The sequence below is a fragment of the Arachis hypogaea genome, chromosome 18 (genome assembly GCF_003086295.3).
Source record: "Arachis hypogaea cultivar Tifrunner chromosome 18, arahy.Tifrunner.gnm2.J5K5, whole genome shotgun sequence".
Taxonomy (NCBI): domain Eukaryota; kingdom Viridiplantae; phylum Streptophyta; class Magnoliopsida; order Fabales; family Fabaceae; genus Arachis; species Arachis hypogaea.
Window position 1 is genome coordinate 93,672,514 of NC_092053.1, and position 20,615 is coordinate 93,693,128.

The 20,615-nt window shown below is 35.0% G+C and overlaps 1 protein-coding gene across 4 annotated transcripts; it reads right to left on the reverse strand.

Annotated features, from left to right (window-relative positions):
- Positions 1–2,285: 2,285 nt before the first annotated feature.
- LOC112771155 (uncharacterized) lies at positions 2,286–10,376 on the reverse strand. Of its 4 annotated transcripts, none has more exons than XM_025815792.3 (10): positions 9,835–10,204; positions 6,234–8,543; positions 5,788–5,999; positions 5,626–5,706; positions 4,829–4,981; positions 4,455–4,618; positions 3,941–4,088; positions 3,715–3,837; positions 3,309–3,396; positions 2,286–2,738 (listed from the first exon to the last, which is right to left on the reverse strand). In XM_025815792.3, the coding sequence occupies exons 2-10, from the start codon at positions 8,527–8,529 to the stop codon at positions 2,545–2,547; spliced, it is 3,459 nt and encodes a 1,152-aa protein (XP_025671577.1). In that variant the 5' UTR covers positions 8,530–8,543; positions 9,835–10,204; the 3' UTR covers positions 2,286–2,544. The 4 variants fall into 4 exon arrangements, with proteins under 4 accessions (XP_025671577.1, XP_072081926.1, XP_025671574.1 ...); XM_072225825.1 differs by having other exon boundaries at positions 9,943–10,183; XM_025815789.3 differs by having other exon boundaries at positions 5,788–8,543; positions 9,835–10,376.
- Positions 10,377–20,615: the final 10,239 nt, after the last annotated feature.

The following is a 20,615-nucleotide window of genomic DNA, read 5'->3' on the forward strand; positions in this document are numbered from 1 at the left end:
ACTTTTTTATAATTATTTAATAGTATAAAAAATTGTTACATACGTCATTCAATCACATATTGTTTGATGATTAAAATAACTAATTTTTATATTAAACACGTAAATCATCATCTAAAAATTATGTAAAAAAATTTATACTATTAATACATCAAAATTCAACTATATCTAATATTTTTCCCATAATAATATTAGGAAATTAAAAGTTCTTTGATACTATGTCGGCTTAGTTCTAGTATCGTGAATATTCAAAGTCAAAGGACCACTTTACATAATAGTTGTGGAGACAAGAGTCCCCATCAGTCAAGGAGACTCCCAGGCTCCCCTAGACAAAAAAAGATCGAGTGATATGTTTTTTAGTTATTATTTTTATATAAGATACTTATTTAATTTGTTATCATGTAAAAAGTTTAATTTTTTATTAATAATTAATTTTAATATTTACTGTGTAAAAAGAGAGCTTAACATGCATACTTTTATATTTAATTAAGTTCTATATTTATTGTATAGATAAAAATAATTAATTTTATACTCATTATTTAAACATAATATTTTTTCTCTATATATAAATATAATTAGTTATTAGTTTAAAAAAATTTATATTAACAGTTATAAAATTAACTCAAAACTAATTTTAACAATAATTAAATTTTAATTTTAATTATAGTATTAGTATTCTCTCTAAATTATATGTAAAAAATATTTGAAGAAAAGAGAAGAAAAAATATAGGTTAAAAAGATAAGCGATGAAAATCTGAAACTAAATAAAAAAAACTGAAAAAAATATGCATATAATAATTATATCTTTTCTATATGAATAATATTACGTGATCACCTATTTTAATTATATTTTATTATAAATTTAATATGTTCTTTATAATTTTATGAATTCATTTGAACTTATATTATTTTATTAATATTATTTTTTGTAAAGTGAAAAGGGTAGAAAGAGATAAAGAATGAGAGAGAGAAAGGTAGACAAGAAGAGCAAGAGAGAGCTTATTAATTATTTAATTGTAATGAAAGAGTATTCTCTGATATATTTCAATTGTCACATTAATACTAGAAATGACAAATTATAAATAAAGTAGGATAGGTGGAGAAGAAGAAGAGAGAAAGAGTGAGTTCGTTAATTTTAAAAGAAAAAATTCATCTCAATTGTATCATAAAAAATGTTATATTAATTGTCAAATCAATAATATAAATAATATAAAAATATAAAATATATTTGAATTTTAATTTTACTGTTCATTTCATTTCAATTACAATTAAAAAATATCATTGTACACACTGTTAAATTTATAATTAGTCATTAGCACTAATGTCTAACTATTAGACAAAATATTTTTTTATAAGAAAATTATAAAAATAAATAATTAGTTGTTTGGTAATATTTCTATATATAATATTTATATCTATTTTAAATTAAGTTAGATCATTTGATAGTTGGTTATTTATTTAAATTTTGAAATTAACAGCAAGCAAGAAGTGCAGGAATAGCTACAAGAAATTCAAATTTCCTGCAAGTGGTGTACAAAGAGTAACTGCCCATTGAGATTAGGCTAGTCTATAAATAGAGTTTTAGGAACACGTTGTAATCAGTTCAGTTCTTCTTGGAAAACACTTAGAGACCCAAAACGCTCTCAGCCCCTTGGCATCACAGAGTAAAATTGGGAATCTTAAGTAATTCCTCTGAACTCAAACACTTGTACTTTGCTTTCTTTCAGTTTTTATTAATAAAATTTCTTTACTTTTACGTGATTATGTCTTTTTCTCTTTTACGTTCATGTTTCTTCTTTCATCTTCTTTTTAATTTTCTGTTTGTTTTAATTTCTGCATTTTACTTTGCCTCCGGCACCTTGTATGTTTTCCTTTTTATCTTTAATTTTACTTTCGAAACTACAATTGAGATTTTGAGACACCCACAAAAGGAGTCGTTTCCGCTCCTTGAATTAAGATTGTGAAACAAAACTCGAAAATTGTTGATTTATTTGTTGTTAACAATGGAACAAAAATTTGAGTAAAACACTAACAAAGACAAAATAGATGAAAGAAAGAGAAAGAGAAGAAAAGAAGTTAATTTTGGAAGAAAAAATTCCTCTTCAATTGCAATAAGAAAATAACATTAGTCATATTTTGATTTTAGAATTAGTAATATATAATAAATAGATTTCTAATCATTAAAAAAAAAAACTCGTTGTCAGAACAGCCCTTAGCTTCTGGTATTGATGTTTCAATGACTGAAATTCTTTTTGTCTGGGAATGAATTCAAGAGTACGGAGACGGGGTAGATGTAAATGAAAAATTCATTGTACATGTTAAATTATGCTAGCATCTGCCAAGAACCTTGGTCGAAGTTTGTAGCTGTTTTTTAATACTCTTACACTGTAATCCTTCCTCCCTTAAAATATAGAGGATTGCCCCTAGTGTAATATGCTTCCTTGGAGTACAGTACAATATAATACAATGAATAAAATTTAACATTATCAAAGACAATATTTTGGTGTAAGAGTGGGGGATCAAAGTCAGCATCAGTATCAACATGAATCACTTAGAAGCCTTGTGGCCCTGTGTTTTGGTTTGGCTAGCTGCTGCCGACATTACACGCAGCCGACTCGCAATTTCAGTGAAGGAAGGCCGAGCTGCAGGGTTAGGCGCCCAACATTGCTCCATCAGTGTTCTCCATTCATTATCACAATAACTTGGAATTGTTGGCCTCAATGTGTTATTCACAATTCCACCTGCATTGAAAGGTAGAACATTATTTGCCAATATAAAAAGAAGATTACATACATAATAGGTGGCAAAAAGGGTAAAATCTAGAAGAACTTTAAATAACCACAGGAATATCATCAATGTAAATAGGTACAAACAACTTGACCCAACACTATGAAAGTTCTTATCTTGTTCATAATCCTGTATCTACAACTAATCATATATCTTTTGGCAAATTTGCAGTTAAAACCATTGTCGGCATACTTTTCTTTTTCATAAGGTATATGCTACTTATTTTCTAAAGACCAGTCTTCCCCTCGCCTAAATTAACCCTAAGGGTGTGTTCCGTCAGGTGCAAAAATGAGGCAGGAATTTTTCATAGATTAACTCCATATGTGATCCAAAGACAGACACCCTTAGGGTGAAACTTTCATGATAAGTTCCATGTGTAATTTGAGTAATTTCCCCTGCAGTTTTACCATACAACTAAAACATCGTTGTTACTCAAATTGAAACATATTTCAAGAGGGTGCACCAAGACTCTCGTTCAGCTTCCAACACAGACAAGATAGAAGGAGCATAGGAATAGACCGTACCTATAATTGCACCATAGTGCATATTTGCATATGGCTCCTCGCCCGTTAGAATCTCCCATAATACAATGCCAAATGAAAACACGTCAACCTGCAAAACAAAATTAATATAGACTGCAAATTACTCCAACAAAGTGTTAAAGAAAAACAGAGATGCATAAAGAAATGAAAATTTTAATTTCAAGACACTGATTTCCAAAATTACTGAGGGGGAAAAATCCAAGAACCCATTAAGAAGGCAAGATTTTCAAAATTATAATAATAATGAATAAATAGGACAACTCTCATGTATAAAAATACCAAACGGAAAAGACTTTTGCTAAGTGAGATGATGACGGTTTCATTAATTCATCATGTTTTTTGTAGAAAAAGTATCTAATTAGTAATTAGAGACAAGTTAAAATCGAACCTTTTCTGAGACCTTGTTGCTGCTACCGTTCAGGAGCTCCGGTGCCATCCAGGGTAGAGTCCCCCGTACACCACCAGACACCAATGTGTTCCGTTTGATTTTTGACAAGCCAAAATCACCAACCTGGGAAAGAAAATTTACGAGTCTTCTCAGCATTTCTACTAAATAATGAATAATGAACATTTTAAGTTCATAGAAAGTTGGACAAAATTCCCAGCATTTCTACCTTGCATATTGGCCTTAAAGGATCTTTTAAGTTAACAAGCAAATTATCACATTTTAAGTCAAAATGCACAATATTCTTTGAGTGCAAATATTCCATTCCAAAAGCTGCATCCATTGCAATAATCAGTCTCTTGCGACGATCAAGATACCTACAATGAAAAATCATGCTCGGGTCCTTAGAGCCAACTCCATTAGGAAAACATGGATTCATGACCATACACTGTATGATACCATAAACTCAACTAACTTTGGAAGATACAAAACTATAAAGCAACATTAATGGAAATGTAAATAGATGCCTTCATAATGTGACAGGAGTTGTTATTAGGACATGACATTTATATAAAATAAACAAAAATGCTGTATAAATGTTAACTGCAATAACACTGCATAATACTTTAACTAAAATTAATACAACGAATAAAACCAATGCATCCCAGCCACTGTATATCTTTTAAAATAAAAATAAAAGAAAAAAAAATTAGAAATACCAAAACTCTCTATCATTTGATTACCTATCCTTACGAAGTAATACATGCCTAAGGGAACCATCCACCATGAACTCTGTAACAGTGGCCATCGTTCCACCTGGTCCATCCTGGACTACACCATAAAATGCTACCACATTTGGATGATGAAGCTTGGAAAGAATGTCAGCTTCCCGCCAGAATTCTACAGTCTGAGAAACAAACCAAATATCATTTCAAATGTTCCTAAATATCTATCATTTATGACTGAAGCAAGTTCAAATAAGTCTAGCAGACAGAAAGAAAAAATAACAGTAATCAACTACTTCATTGTTAATATATATATATATATATATATTAAGAAGAGAAAGGAACCAGAAATAGTGCATCAAATCCAACATATATTAAATTTATTAAGTTACCAGTCTCTCTTGCTCAGATGAACGACCAGTGAAACAGCTTTTCTTTATTCTTTTAATTGCGACATCAGTTCCTCGCCATTTTCCATGATACACAGTCCCGAAGGTACCAGAACCCAGTTCCTTAAGCTCTTCAAGATCTTCATTCATTATTACCTACAAATTGCATAAGAAAAAATGAACAATAAACTATATGAACTGGGAATGGGTCCCACCGTCCCAGCCAGTGTTCAACCAAGGCAATGAAATCATATATCTGAGGCCTTTGAATATTGCAAAAGATATACGAAAGATCTAAATAATCAGAGAACTATACTTCAAATTCAAATGAGGCAGAAAAAGACCAGTGAAGAATTTGATTGAATTATCTGTAGAATTATCCTTGATCCACATGTCAAAATATGTTTACCGCAACTTAATAACCATTCCTATCGCAACTAATTTTTATGATTACTACACTCATAATGTTGATTATATACAAACAACCAAATATCAGAAAACTTATTTTGAATCAACTTCTAAATGAGGATCAGAGGGAGGGAAATCCCATAGGTAAAGGTAACGGTAAAGGGAAACCAATAAAATTATACAGGAAATCAACAAAAAGAAATTTAAATATAAATGGTTTGAACATGATTTTGGTTCACAATAGAGTAGTATAGCATCATTTTGATCCATGTAAAGACTGGCCTTATGGAAATTCTTTAACAAAATCATTTTTAATTACTGTCTGGCCAGACCCCCAAGAGAAAGGTCACAGCAGAAAAGAAACATTTCACATTCAAGAATCAGCATCTTACCTGCACGCCACTCATATCAATATCCCCTAAAGAAGGATCAAGCGGAGGCAGAACACTCTTTCTTGCTTCAACCAATGCATCCTAAGTTAAAGCAACAAGGACTTCTGTCAGCAGATAAGTATATTTAAAAAGATTTGGAAACCAAAATAATTAAAACCACACCTCAAATTCTGACTCTTGTGCCCTTGCATTTTCCATCATAGCATCAAACTGCATACTTTCAGCGTCATTCAATTGGGAATGATCATAGTTTGACTCAGGAACAGCCGTTTCTGTTCCAATTCTTCCATCTAAGTCATTCTGATATTTTTCTTCAGCTGTTAGAGGCGTAACATGTTGAGTTCTATTATCTTCTTCCACCTTTCCCATCTCACCTGAAAAATCATGATCCTGGTCAATAAGGGACACATTATCTAACCCTTCTTGTGCCAGTTTATGAAAATATGACCAATGTTTAGGTTCATGATTTTCCATATTTATGCTTAGACCCACTCCATCTGAGGTTAAAGGATGCCGACCAGAGGAACTTTCTTCCAGTAAAGCTTTAGAATACATATCTGTAAGCAATTCACGGGGAAATCGATCATCAATATCAATAAGAATGTCACCTTGTCCTTCTTTGGAAACATTTGAAGGATAATGCTGTGAATCACCATTGGTCGTAGCATTCCCATTTACAGAAACAGGCAATCCTTGCACAACAGAATCATCCTTAGAGTCCTTCACAGAAACACCACCCCAATCGATATCTGGAAGATTTGATGCTGGATCCTCAAGCTGCTTAACAGAAGGAACCTGTTGCAAAGTAGTTAAGTCTGACTTACTACCCTTCTTCTCACCAAGCAGGGCTTTGTTATGGTTATCCTTACTATTAATTTCACTTTCCAACTGAGGAACGTTATCCTTATTTACTGCATCTATGATTCCTTCACTATTTGCCAACACCTGCTTCAACTCGGGCTTTACATGCTCACTCAACTTTGACTTCAGCTGACCGCTTGCATCAGGCAATTGCTTTTGATGTTTAACAGCCCCATTATCAATTGTAATGCCGTCTGATTGCAAGGGCTTTGCTACGACCTTCGAATACTCAGTTAGATTAGACAGATTTCCATCATGCAAGTTTTCACCAGATTCTGTCAGTAATTCTGTCGGGTTAACTTCAGAAAGTAATTCTGACACATTAAACTGAGAACCATGTGCATCATCTGACTTTGAAGACCGATTCAGCAACTCTATTTGCTCCCTTGGAATTCTTTCTGAATAGTAAACTCTTTTGGGAAGAGGAGGAGGGTGAAGACAACTCAAGTCAACTGCATTGGAGTGAGAATCAACGTAAGTTGGACCAAAGGTGCTCCTAGAAGTAGACGAAGCCACTTCATCATCCTGAAGCTGGTCCTTTTTAGTTGGAGGCAATGAATACCCGTCTGGCACATTAACTGCAACTGATGCTTCAGGAAGATTATTTTTTGGGTAACCATCAAACAGTTGCACAGGAGCTGGAAGTGGTGTTTCTAATGAGAAAGCTTTCCCAGGGTCGCTTCCTTGTTGAATTGAAGTATTTGCCATCAGAGTTGTAGGTATTTCTGGACTTTGGACTTGTAATCCACTAGGTGGATAGATGTCATTCAAAACCCCTTGTGGATTAATAACCACCTGGGTAGTGGGCATTGTAATAGGAGTCTCTCCAACAACAGGCATATAAGCAGGATTAAGGCCATATTGACCTCTCACCTCCTCATGGTGCATCATTTGGTCACTGTGAAACAGAGGATAGGTTTCATAGGAATTTGGGGCTGTGGATAGCACTGGTTGCGAAGACTGACTATTCAAAGGCAAGTCAAATTTGTTAGTCAAGGGAACATTGCTAACACCTTCAGATTCTACAGCAACTCTATTGGTCTCCCTCTCAATAGTTTGTCCATCCAATTCATGCACAACATCTGCTGAAAAGCCGACACCAATCAGGGTTGAGTTTCTCCTTGATCCCAAGTCCATTCCATTAACAGCAACAACATACTGGACCTCAGAATCATCCCCCATGCTACCAAGACCAAACTGAGCATCCTCCAAATCACTGATTGAGAACAAAAACATCCTAAGCTTCTGCGTTCCTTCTCTATCTTGTAGATGAGTGCATTCCTCCATCATATTCTGCAAATCCTCGTCAGATGATACCGATACCAGAGCATCAAGATCTTCCCCAGGAAGCTGATACTTGATTACTTGAACCTGACTATAGATTAACAATGCTTTATGCATAAGCTCCTGCCAAGTAATGTCCTTTCTTATGCGAAGAATACGTGTATCACCTCCAACATACCTTAGCTTTCCATCACTAGGTCGTGGTAATATTCTACCACCAAAGCTGCAAAGAAACTTCATCATCAACAATGAGCTATCATAACCTCGAGAAGAGCCATATCTATGCACAAATTGTCTATTGTCTTGATTCAATGAAGTAGTTGGTATTGATCGAATGGACCCATAATTACTTCTGTCCCCATATATTGATGTGTTTATTTTATCAAACTCTTTTGGATATTTGTCAACCACTGAGAGCATAGAGATGTCTGATCCACTTCCAGATCCAGCATGACCAATGCCTAACATGCCTTGCAGCTCCATATATCCCGTTGTATAATTGGAATCACCAACATTTGAAAATACAGGTTTCCCAAGATTCACCCTATCTCTCATAAATTCAAGTGCAAATTCCTCACCCGTCTGAATGGAGTAATTAAGTACAGGTTTAACTTCTGATTTATTGAGGTCAGGTGGTCTTCTGTTAGTATTACTGCCATCCATACGGTCATGTGTTACTGAGTGTGATCCATGGTGGAATTCATTTCTAGGTTCCATGCTATTGCTCATAAGAGTTCTCTGGAATCCTGACGGTTCCATCACAGCATCTTCCTCTATACATTAAAAAAAAAAAAAAAAAAAACAACAACAACAACAACAAGAAGAAAAAGGTTTAGAAATTTTAGTAACATTGACCACTCTTAGTTGTCATATAGAAATTTAAGAAGTATTATCTGCAACGGCAACATTGACCATATACTCCCTTCCCCCCAAAATGCAAATTTAAATGTAGAAGCAACAACCAGTAAACACCACAGCATTTAAGACAAGAAGTTTAATATTTGTCAAGCTAGATAAAGAACAGCGGCAAAGCCATATATAATAGCACCCTGCAGATTTAGCTAAAAGATATAAATGATGGATTTGGAGCAGTGAACTCATACTATTCGGTATAAAACTCTTATCAGTAAATTATTAAATTTGAAACTAAAACTATTGTTTTGACCTGCCTATTGTTTTGACCTGCTCATTAAAATTGGGATATAAATTATTTTAACAATTAAATCAAGTGGTTAGAGCTCATTAAAATGGAATTAAGTTGGTTTTATTTTATAAATAGGCAATTAAGTATGTCAAAATTAGTTCATTAATGTATAGGATTTGTCAAACAAAAGCAACCCGATCCATGAGAAGATACAAGTAAATTATAGCATTCCAAACACACAGATCAAATCACATCCGACGGTGTTTCTAATGCCCTTCCATGGTGCTAAAGGCTTCTGGCTGGAATAACCAGGCATCACTGAGATCTGCAGAGCCCGTGAAAACCTTGTTAAGTCCTCCAGTAAACTAAGCAAGTAACACGTCTAGTTCTGAAGCTATAAAATACTGTATCAACTTCTGAATACTTGCAAGCTCTGCATTCATTTAGCCTCTGAAGTTCAAATTCGAATGTTTTGAATTTCGTTTTTATCATAAGAACAATAAACTTAGAAAGCCAATTGCGCTAGGGCTCAATGAACTAGCTATCGTAGATTCAAAGTCAGAATTGCTAGTAACATCCAAGCATAGACCATTACAAAACACAATATCAAATCCAAATTTACAAAATAAACTAAGAACGAACTTAATTTATTAGATTTGGTCATAATCAAGATTAATCCTTAAACAGAAGAATCCATTCAACGCCACAAGATTAAAAATCTGGGGTTGTAACTTAAATATCCGAACCTCACAATAAAGTATACAAAAGAACAAAACCCAAAACAATATAAGGAAAGAAAATAATAATATTTTATCAAACATATAATGAAAGAACCTAAAAAGGGACATAATATGAAACTGAATCTTAGCTAGAAGCTACTCAATAAGAGGAAAACAAGAAAAAGGACAAAACTTTCTTACCTAAATGCTCCAATTCGAAAGCTGAAGCTACGATTCAACTAGGGACCAAAGGGAAAGCTCCATTTTTGCATATGAAAAATGACAATTAAAGGGAAAACACGAACTCACGTTTTCTTTTATTTTCTATTTCTTCTTCAAATGGTATTTTCAGGCATCAAATTTTGCTTCACACACTGCGAATCAACTTGCACTTCGCTTCAAGTTCAATCCTTGCAGCTACAAAAGAAGGCGCTCTCTCTCTCTCTCTCTCTCTCTCTCTCTCCACCAGTTGCACCGTCCTTTCCGTTTTCGATGTGCTTACAGGATTTTTTTATTGTTTATTATTTACTATTATAATTTTTGTTTTCCTGTGTTTAGTCAACCGAGAAATAGTGAAATACCGTACCGGCCAAGTTCCTAAACTGCCCCGTCAAGTGTTAACCTAATGGTTCCTTTCAAGTTCTAATTTGATGAATATATAGCCCAATTCTTTATTTCTTTTGGTATAGATGGAGGGAAAAATCTGCAAATGTAGATTTGTATTAGAGAAATATCTGATTAACAAGTGTTCGTTTAAAGTTTGAGGATCATTTAGTAGCAGTGGTACTATTGTCATCAGGAGCTAGTGGATGGTAGGGTGATTTTTAAGATTAGAAGGGGTTGATTAAATTAAGGTTAAGGTTAATTTTATGGTGTCTTTTGTTTGGTGTTTAATTTTTGTCTAAATTATTTTTTATAGTAATTTTAAAATATTTAAAATTTTTAAACTTTTATACTTATACTTTTACATTTAAAATTAATTATCTTACCTATTTTAGTAATTAGACAATATTTTTTAGGCACCATAGCAAACATCTTAAATTAATTAGAAGCTATGTCATTAGTTTTTTTTTTTAAGATAGTAGGTTATATTTCATTAATTATTGAAAAATAAAATACAAAGATGTTCAAAAGTAGGACAGTATAACAAAAGTTGGGGATTTTCCAAAAACACTACACTAAAGGTATTCATCCAACGGCACGTGGTCGAAAAATGAAAAAAAAAATCTTAAAGAAGAAAGAATGATAAATCAAATTGAATGAAACTAAGAGTTTGCCTCATGGAGAAGACGACCTAAACTGGGAGTTCTTTGGATTTTACGGAGCAACTTGACAGAGCTTGCTAGAATGGCAGACGGCATTGAAGTAGAACCTTCAAAAATCAAATGGTTGTGAGCTTTCCAACAGTTCCAGCAAATGATGGCAAGCAATTGAGAATTACAGTCAGCATTTTTCAACGGGTTAAGCATCTCTGTTGATGCAGTCCACCATGTCCAAAAGTCGTTAGGACTCTGAGGGGGAAGATAGTCACAAAGATAACTCTGAGACCATACATCTTTAATTCTAGAGCAATCGATCAAACAATGAGTGACTGTTTTCGTTGCTTCATGACAGCAGGGGCATATTGGTGATATAGATGAGATGCGGTGATGAATCTGAGCAAGCACTGGAAGCCCCCATGGAGAGCTTTCTAGATAAATAGTTTAATTTTGTGAGGCAAGTTCAACTTCCATAGATCAATCTACGGCTTTTTCTGATGCATATAATTAGGGCAAAGCTCCAGAGGCGGATGGTAAAATAAATAGCCAATTCTATAACCTGAAGCTATATCATATTGCTTGGATTTGTTCAAATTCCATTGCAATTTGTCCATACTCTGCTGAATTTTAACTGACAAAATCATGTTTGCAACGTCTTGGAAAATAATTCTTGAATGAGATTCTGATTCCAATTCCTATCTTCAGTAATTAGATCTTTAACTCTTGGAACCAACTCAGAAATAGCCTGTCTGTTTGGCATGTCAGAAATCATTAAAGGATACGGAAGAGGCAGCCAAGGATCCTCAAAGGTTCGAATATTCTCTCTAGTACCCACAGCCCAATTAAGGCCTTTTTTCAACAATCTTTCGGCCTTCCAGTATGCTCCTCCATCCCCAAGAAGGTAACACTCCAATTTCTGCCGTTATAGCATTACCATTGCTAAAGTATTTACCTCTTAGGATTTTGGATAATAGGGAAGTAGGCTGTGTTACGAGTCACCTAAATTGTTTGCCTAAAAGCGCCAGATTTTGGATTCTGAGATCTTTAAATCCAAGGCCTCCTTCTCTTCGTGGGCGAGTCAAAGTGTCCCAGCTAATCTAAGCCATCTGCCTTTCAGAACCTTTTTGTCCCCACCAGAACTGAGAAATTAGAGAGTGAATTTCCGAATTTAAACCATTAGGCAACTTGAAGCAAGACAATGTATAAATAGGAATAGCTTCTCCCACTATCTTAAGCAATACATGTCTACCACCTGACGATAGAACATTATGCTTCTACCCTTGGATTCTTTTCCGAACCTTCTCTTTGATCATACTAAAAGAAGCCTTTTTCGATTTAGAGACTGTAGAAGGCAAACTAAGGTATTTATCTTGAGCCCCAATATGATTAATATTCATAGAGTTAGCCAGTAGTGTATGAGTAGTGGAGGGAATGTTGTGGCTAAAGAATACAGTAGATTTATTAAGATTTACCCTCTAGCCACTAATACTTTCATAAGAATTTAATAAATACAGGATGCTTAAACATGCTTTAGGATTAGCCTTACAGAATAAGATGGAATCATCAGCAAAGAGGAGGTGGTTGACCTTGGGATATCGCCTGTGTATCTGAAGACCATGAATTAGTCTATTTTGTTCTGCCTTGTGTAGCAAGAAGGAGAGACCTTCTGCACAGAAAAAAAAAGATAGGGAGATAGAGGATCTCCTTGTCGAAAACCTCTATTTGGTTTGAAGAAACCATAGGGTTGTCCTTCCACAATAATAGAATAAGAAACAGTTGTCACTAATTCTCGAATCCACATGATCTACCGGGAGTTAAAACCAAACTTCTCCAATATAAACCAAAGGAAGTGCCATTCCACCCTGTCATATGCTTTACTCATATCTAATTTTAGCGCCATTTCATTTTCGAGTCCCCTTTTTTTGTTCTTCAAGTAATGCATACACTCGTGAGCAATTAGGATATTATCAGAGATTAATCTGCCTTTAATAAAAGCACTCTGCATAGGGCTAATTAGTCTATTCATCATACCCTGAAGTCTATGTACAAATACTTTAGAGATAATCTTGTAAAAGAATGAGGATAGGCTTATTGGTCTTACTTGAGTCATATCTTTAGCATCAGAAATCTTAGGAATAAGACATATCTGAGTGTGGTTAAAACCCTTCAAAATTCTACCCCCTGAAAAGAAGCTCTTAACTGCTCGAAACACATCACCACTGAGTATGTTCCAAAACCTTTGAAAAAATTTTGCTGTCATACCATCATCTCTTGGAGCACTTTGAGGATGAATGCTAAATGTTGCACGTTTCACTTTCTCCATAGTCACTGGTCTTTGAAGCCTACGGTTCAGGGTTCTCATGACAAGTAGAGGAAAAGATGTTCTTGAAATAAGAATCAGCCACGGAAGCAATACCAACATTTGAAGTAGCCACTTCACCATCACTGGCAGTTAGTTGCCAAATTTTATTCCTTCGGGTTCGATTTTTAAATTTCTGATGGAAGAAAGCTGTATTCTGATCGCCGGATTTGAGCCATTTGACTCTAGACTTATCTTTCCAATAAGAATCCTCATTTTGCAATCCTTTTTCAAGCTTGTCCTCTATTTCTAAAATGATGCCTCCATGAATTCCTGCTAAACGAAGTTCCTTTAATTTAGACTGTAGTAAATTAATCTCCACTTTTGAATTAGATTTGTGTTCTTGCTGCCATCTGACAATCTTATGCCGACAACGCTTTATTTTTTGAGCTAGGATATACATGGCTGAACCATCAATCTGTTCGTGCCAAACCTCTATAACAATCTGCCTTATTTCATCATTGGAACACCATCTTTCTTAGAATTTGAATCGCCGTTTAGATCTCTTAGGTCTCGGATTTGAATCTAAGAGAAGAGGGGAGTGATCCGACCCTGATTCTGACAGTCTAAGAACTGTTGCATTGGGATAGAGTTGCTGCCAATCAACTCCTACCAAGAATCGGTCCAGTCTTTCCTGTATCAACTCATCACCACTCTGTCTATTCGACCAAGTGAATGGTCTTCTGACCATACTAATATCAATCAGGGAATTATCATCAATAAAACTGTTAAAGGTTTCAATAGAAGAAGAAGATTTAGCACCCCCACCTGCTTTCTCCAATTGATTAGAAATGGCATTAAAATCACCCGTTAACACAACCTTACCATTGAACTGTTGGGTGACTGAAGTTAATTCAGCAAACTGAGCCATTCTATGTTGATTATTTGAACTGAGATAAACACCTAGAACACCATAGGGATCATTAGAACCAGCTGTCAGAACTAATGCCGCAATGAAGAATCTACCATGCTGTAAAATCTGAACAGTGCAACCATCCCTCTATGCCATTGCCAAACCCCCTGATAATCCATCCGGATCCACAATAAACCATTCCTTGAAACCATAATATCTTAGTTTTTCTTCAACTTATCGAGATTGATTTTTTGTTTTACAGATAAAACCAACCTCGGGGGAGTAGGATTTGCAAATCCCTTTAAGATTGTGGATTGTCAGGGGTCTCCCCAAACCCCGACAATTCCACGAGAGCAGTTTCATAATTCTTTGGGTACCACTTGAAGGCTGGCACCCTCCACCGTCATAGCATCAGAGACAATATCATTGAGACAAATTTTCTTTGAAATATCTTCAGTACCATTACCTCCACTCCTCCGTTTGAAAACCTATCACAGACTTTCTGGCAAGTTGTTTCAGGTTTGGCTTTTTGTTCTCCTTTCTAAGCTTGGATATAATGTTGTTATTGTGTTGGATATTATTCATGGGATAGGATATCTCCAATAAAGCATTAGAAGAAGAATTAGTATCAGCAGTCATACCTGTGTTTTCTGATTCACCCTCATTTTCTGCTCTAGAACCCGAATTGGCAGCAATTTTTTATTATTCTATTTTTTCTGATCATCTTGCACACTCATTTTTGAGAAACTATCAAAAAGCCAAGCAGGTGGAGATTTTTTCTTCAGTTGAGCTAGAATAGTACCATCCCGAGGTTGGTTAGGATTGAAGGAAGCTTTCTTTTCAGTTAAACGCCTACCTGCTTGATCTACCTTAAGCCATTCACCAACTCTAGCTTCCTTGATATTGTTTTGGGCAGAATCATAAATAAAATATTGGTAGTTCTTAGATTCATGCCCCAATTTTGCACAATAAGTACAGAACACACCTATACGTTTATAGCGTACTCCAATTTCTAGCATTTTCTGATTAGGATCAAGCAGTTTCAGTGTATCTCTCACTCTTTTATCATCATTCAGTTCCACTTTAGCCTTCACTATGCGTGTACCTTTGCCTATAACTTCAAATAGAGCAACATCTTCAATTTGACTAAGTCTCCCACCAAATTTTTGGCTAACCTCAAGCATTTTGTATTGTTTAGGCAATCCCCAAATTTGTACCCATACAGGAAAAGAAGAGATATGATTATCCTCCACGTTTATTGATTGCTTCTATCTGCAAACATGAATAACAAAACTCTTGAATAACCAAGGCGAACCCCTCTCAATTCGAGTCACATCAGAGTCATTCTCAAAGAAAAATTGAAACTGGTTCCTGGATTTTTCGATTACTCTGAATCCTTCTGGTTTATTCCATATTGCATAGAGAGCTCCTTCCATGGTACCTACAGAAAAGATCCGATCTGAGAAAATCCTTCCAGACAGGCTCTGTGTACAGGCTTTTATTCCTTTGGAAACATCTTCATAAGCTAAAATGATCAAATTATCCTCCTGATCACTATCAATTATATGAGGGTTTTGAGTCTTTGATTTGTTGCTCATGGTGTAGAAAAAAATTAGAATTGGTATTTAATGATTCCAGAGAGAAATAAGATATATGGCAAGAGTGAATTAGAAATTAGAATGAATTAAAAGAGGAATGAATTGGGAGAGGAAACGAAAATTAGAGAACTAAATGGGAAAGAAATTAAGAGAAAAAAATAGAAGAAGATAGAAAATACTTTGACGAAGAAAAGACAAAGAAAGGTGTAACCATGGAGGCGGTGCAGTGAAACCCTAGTAGAGCGTGGACGAACTCATGGGGCGCTAGATGAGGAGTACATACTCCCGCGACACTATAACAGTCCTCCGTCATTAGTTATTAGTTAGGCATATTTATGTTTTATCTGATTGGACATTCTATGGATCTTAACACCTTAGAATAATGTAAATCTTCTATGTAAACTTACATATTGTTTTTTTTAAACAATTATGAAACGATAATCTAGTAATAATTACTAGGACTATTAAGGGTGCGTTTAGTTTGCGTTTTTATTTTTTATTTTTATTTTTAATATTTTCTGTTTTATGTATTTTGTGAAAAAAATAAAATTAATAAAATTTTATTTTCTATTTTTACCTTTTGTTTTCATTTTTTCTTTCATAAAATTTAGAAAATAAAAAATACTAAAAATAAAAATAGAAAATGAAAACGCAAACCAAATGCACCATAATTATTTTTTGTATCACCTTAGAATGAAACGATGATCCAGTTTATAACAATCCAATTTTCAGTATGTTTGGATCATACCGAAAACTGAGCACTACCAACTTATTCTCCTAGTTATTATCTATTATTTATTATAGGAGCCTGATTTGTAGTTAAAATATAATTATTTTGCGAGGTACTTTTTTTAAAACATTTGGATTGATAAAAAGAATCATTCATAATCCATTTGCAAACAATAACAGATAAAATAGTTAAAAAAATCATACTTATATACATCTCAAACAGTTAACAACATTTAATTGGCCAGCCATTATTAAAGCATAGATCTTAGTTAGAACATCCCTAGAAGTAGTTAGATACGCATACAACATTTCAAGCCCTGACTTATTCAAGAAGTCCCTAATTTGGCACCTAAACTAGCCTAACCTCTATACTCACCTAATCTTTCTAAACTACAAGAGCGATAAAAAGTATGTTCTAGGTGTAAAATTCGGAAAAATTTAATTAAATAACTAATTAAAACTGCCTAAATTGGGATTAAGACGTCTGGGATACGTAAAAAATATTAGAATTTATAATTTAGAAATTTAAAGATAGAATTTGAATTAAGAAAATTAAATTGAGCGCAATAATATAAATATTTTTAGGAAAAAAGCATGCTGGCGTTGAAGTGGCCCGTACTAGCTAAAACCTGTTTGGTACAACAAGTGAGACAATTAATTATGAGCAAAGAACATTAAGAAATTAAAATTCATATTTTGGGAAAGTGAAAATATTTAGAATACGAATTAAAACACTAATCTTAAAGGTTTTGGCATAAAGTTAGGCCAAACGAGATAAAACAAGTGAATCGCGCCCATATTGGACCCAAGGCCCAAACCATGATATATAAACTCTCCACACATACAAATTTCAACATATCCCTTCAGTTTTAGAAGAGAGACACGGTTGTAAAGGAGAAGAGTGAGAACAAACCAAACCCTAACTCCACACAACTTCAATCCTCCATAACTTTTGTTCTTGAGCTCCGATGACGAGCCGTTTGTTGCCACGCGTTCATCTCGGAATTATCTTCAAATCTATCTGAATAGTTTGGTAAGAAACTCAAAATCTCAGCTTGATGCGTGAGCATCTTATACTCTTTTTTTTCCTTCATTTTCCAATTGTTTTCAGTTAGAAATTATTAAGTTTTATTATATTTTAGTGCAAAAATCCTCTTTGGATGCTACTTTGAGTTATTTTGGTATTTTTACGATTTCAGGTGAAATTCGGGTGAATTTGGCAGAGTTTTGTGCAAAAACAAAGAAAGGATATTGAGATGCTGTCAACCCCTGGCCTCCTTGCATTCCAACGAGAATAACTTAAGTTGCAGAGTTCCAATTGACGGGGTTCTAAAGGTGTTGGAAAGCCAACTTCTAGAGCTTTCCAACTATATATAATAGTTTATACTTTTTTTTTGGAATCACTGCCAAATCTGGCGCTAAACACTGAGCCTGGCATTTAGCGCCCAAGAGGGACAGAACCAGCGCCAGAACTCCCCCACCCCCAGGGCACTAAACGCCCAACCTGGCATTTAGCGCTAGCAGGGGACGTAGAACCAGTGTGTTGATTCTCCCCTTGGGGCGTTAAATGCCCAAACTGGTGTTTAACGCCATCAGCAGTCCGAATTCACTCTCTCTTTGGGCTTCCAAGTGGATTTAGCATTTATTAGATTTATTTTATTTTCTTTTTGTAATTTTCATTTACAAACAATATCTTTTAGGTTTAGAATTTATTACTTTATTTTATTTCCAAATCAAATTAATTTAGTATATAAGGAATAAGATCCACGCTTTAGAGGGGATCATCGCATCTCAGTTAGTCTGTCGCATGTTTTTAGAAACCTATTTTCTCTGTAAGTTATGAGCAACTAAACCTCCTTGGTTAAGGTTAGGAGCTCTATTTATTTTTATGGATTAGAACTATTATTCTTCTATTTTAATGTATGTTTGATTGAATTCTAAGGATTGTTTTCGTTCTTAATCTTATGAACTGGGTGGAACGAGAGTATGACCATTTTCTACATGAGTTCTTGTGATTCTCGAGAGAGTTATCTCGCTTGAACTACAGCTTGAAAATAAATTCCTCTTAAATCGCTAATTGCATGAACTAATTTGGATATGTGACATATAATCCTGTTAGTCTTGGGAGATTAGGGTTTTCGTGGCGCTAAAATAGTTTTCTAAAGTTCACCCTCTAATCAGAATTAAGTGACCACGAGAGTGGAGGTTAATGAAGGTTAGAGGAAGCTAAATCACTAAGAGATTAGGGTTTAGACATTTACAGTTTGTCATAGAATGAATCGTTCATTGTTAAAATAGTTGGAAAGAAATTTTAAACCAGAAAGATAAACATCTCCGAAGCCTTAATTGTTTTCTCATACTATTTTTACACCAAACCCTTATTTGCTTTCTTTATTTTCTTGTTTATTGTTTATGCGAATTATAACTCACCAAACCCCTTTTTGATTCACCTGACTAAGCCCAACCTGATAACCATTGCTTGCTCAATCCGACAATCTTCGTGGGATCGACCATCACTCACCATAGGGTATTACTTGGATGACCCGGTGCACTTACCGATTAAGCTGTGCGAAATCCTAATTTACGCACTAAGTTTTTGGCACCATTGCCGGGATTTTTTTTTTTTGATTGACAACTACCAGTTGTCTACTGATGAGCGGATAATTTATACGTTTTTTTGCATTGTTTTTAGTATGTTTTTAGTATATTTTAATTAGTTTTTATTATATTTTTATTAGTTTTTATTTAAAATTCACTTTTCTGGGCTTTACTATGAGTTTGTGTATTTTTCTGTAATTTCAGGTATTTTCTGGCTGAAATTGAGGGACCTGAGCAAAAATCTGATTCAGAGGCTGAAAAAGGACTACAGATGCTGTTGGATTCTGACCTCCTTGCACTCAAAGTGGAATTTCTAGAGCTAAAGAAGCCTAATTGGTGCGCTCTCAATTGCGTTGGAAAGTAGACATCCTGGGCTTTCCAGCAATATATAATAGTCCATACTTTGCCCGAGATTTGATGGCGCAAACAGGCGTTCCAAGTCAGCTTAAGAATTCTGGCGTTTAACGCCAGAATTGGCATAAAAACTGGAGTTAAACGCCCAAACTGGCACAAAAGCTGGCGTTTAACTCCAAGAAAAGTCTCTACACATGAAAGCTTCAATGCTCAGCTCAAGCACACACCAAATGGGCCCCAGAGGTGGATTTTTACACTAAACACCCTAGCTTACTCATTTTCTGTAACCCTAGGTCACTAGTTTACTATAAAAACTACTTTTAGTGATTCATTTTGTACCTCATGACACTTTACACGTTTCTTATTGTAATCTTCTACGGCATGAGTCTCTAAACCCCATTGTTGGGGGTGAGGAGCTCTGCTGTTCTTCATGAATTAATGCAATTACTACTGTTTTCCATTCTATCACGCTTGCTTCTATTCTAAGATATTCATTCGCACTTCAACCTGATGAATGTGATGATCCGTGACAATCATTATCATTATCGCCTATGAATGTGTGCCTGACAACCACCTCCGTTCTACATGCAATCAAGCTTGAATGTGTATCTCTTGGGTTTCTAATCTAAGATTAGAACCTTCGTGGTATAAGCTAGAATTATTGGCGGCCATTCCTGAGATCCGGAACGTCTAAACCTTATCTGTGGTATTCTGAGTAGGATCTGGGAAGGGATGACTGTGATGAGCTTCAAACTCGTGAGTGTTAGGCGTGTGACAGACGCAAAAGGATCAATGGATCCTATTCCGACATGATCGAGAACCGACAGATGATTAGCCGTGCGGTGACAGTGCATTTGGAACATTTTCACTGAGAGGACGGGAAGTAGCCATTGACAATGGTGATGCTCAACATAAAGCTTGCCATGGAAGGAGCCTTGCGTGCATGAAGAAGAAGATAGTAGGAAAGCAGAGATTCAGAAGACAAAGCATCTCCAAAGCCTCAACCTGTTCTTCATTACTGCATAACAAGTATTTATTTTATGTTTTTTTACTTTTTACAATTAAATCTGAGAATTATTGATATCCTGACTATGAGTTACAAGATAACCATAGCTTGCTTCAAGCCGACAATCTCCTGGGATCGACCCTTACTCACGTAAGGTATTACTTGGACGACCCAGTGCACTTGCTAGTTAGTTGTGCGGAGTTGCAAAAGTGTGATTGTAATTTCG

Excerpts from the sequence above, each read along its gene's own strand:
- LOC112771155 (XM_025815789.3), bottom strand. The coding sequence starts at position 8,529 with ATGGAACCGTCAGGATTCCAGAGAACTCTTATGAGCAATAGCATGGAA. Across the intron at positions 4,619-4,828 it reads CATCTGAGCAAGAGAGACTG|ACTGTAGAATTCTGGCGGGA; the intron begins GTAACTTAATAA and ends TTTGTTTCTCAG. Across the intron at positions 3,838-3,940 it reads CTTTAAGGCCAATATGCAAG|GTTGGTGATTTTGGCTTGTC; the intron begins GTAGAAATGCTG and ends TTTCTTTCCCAG.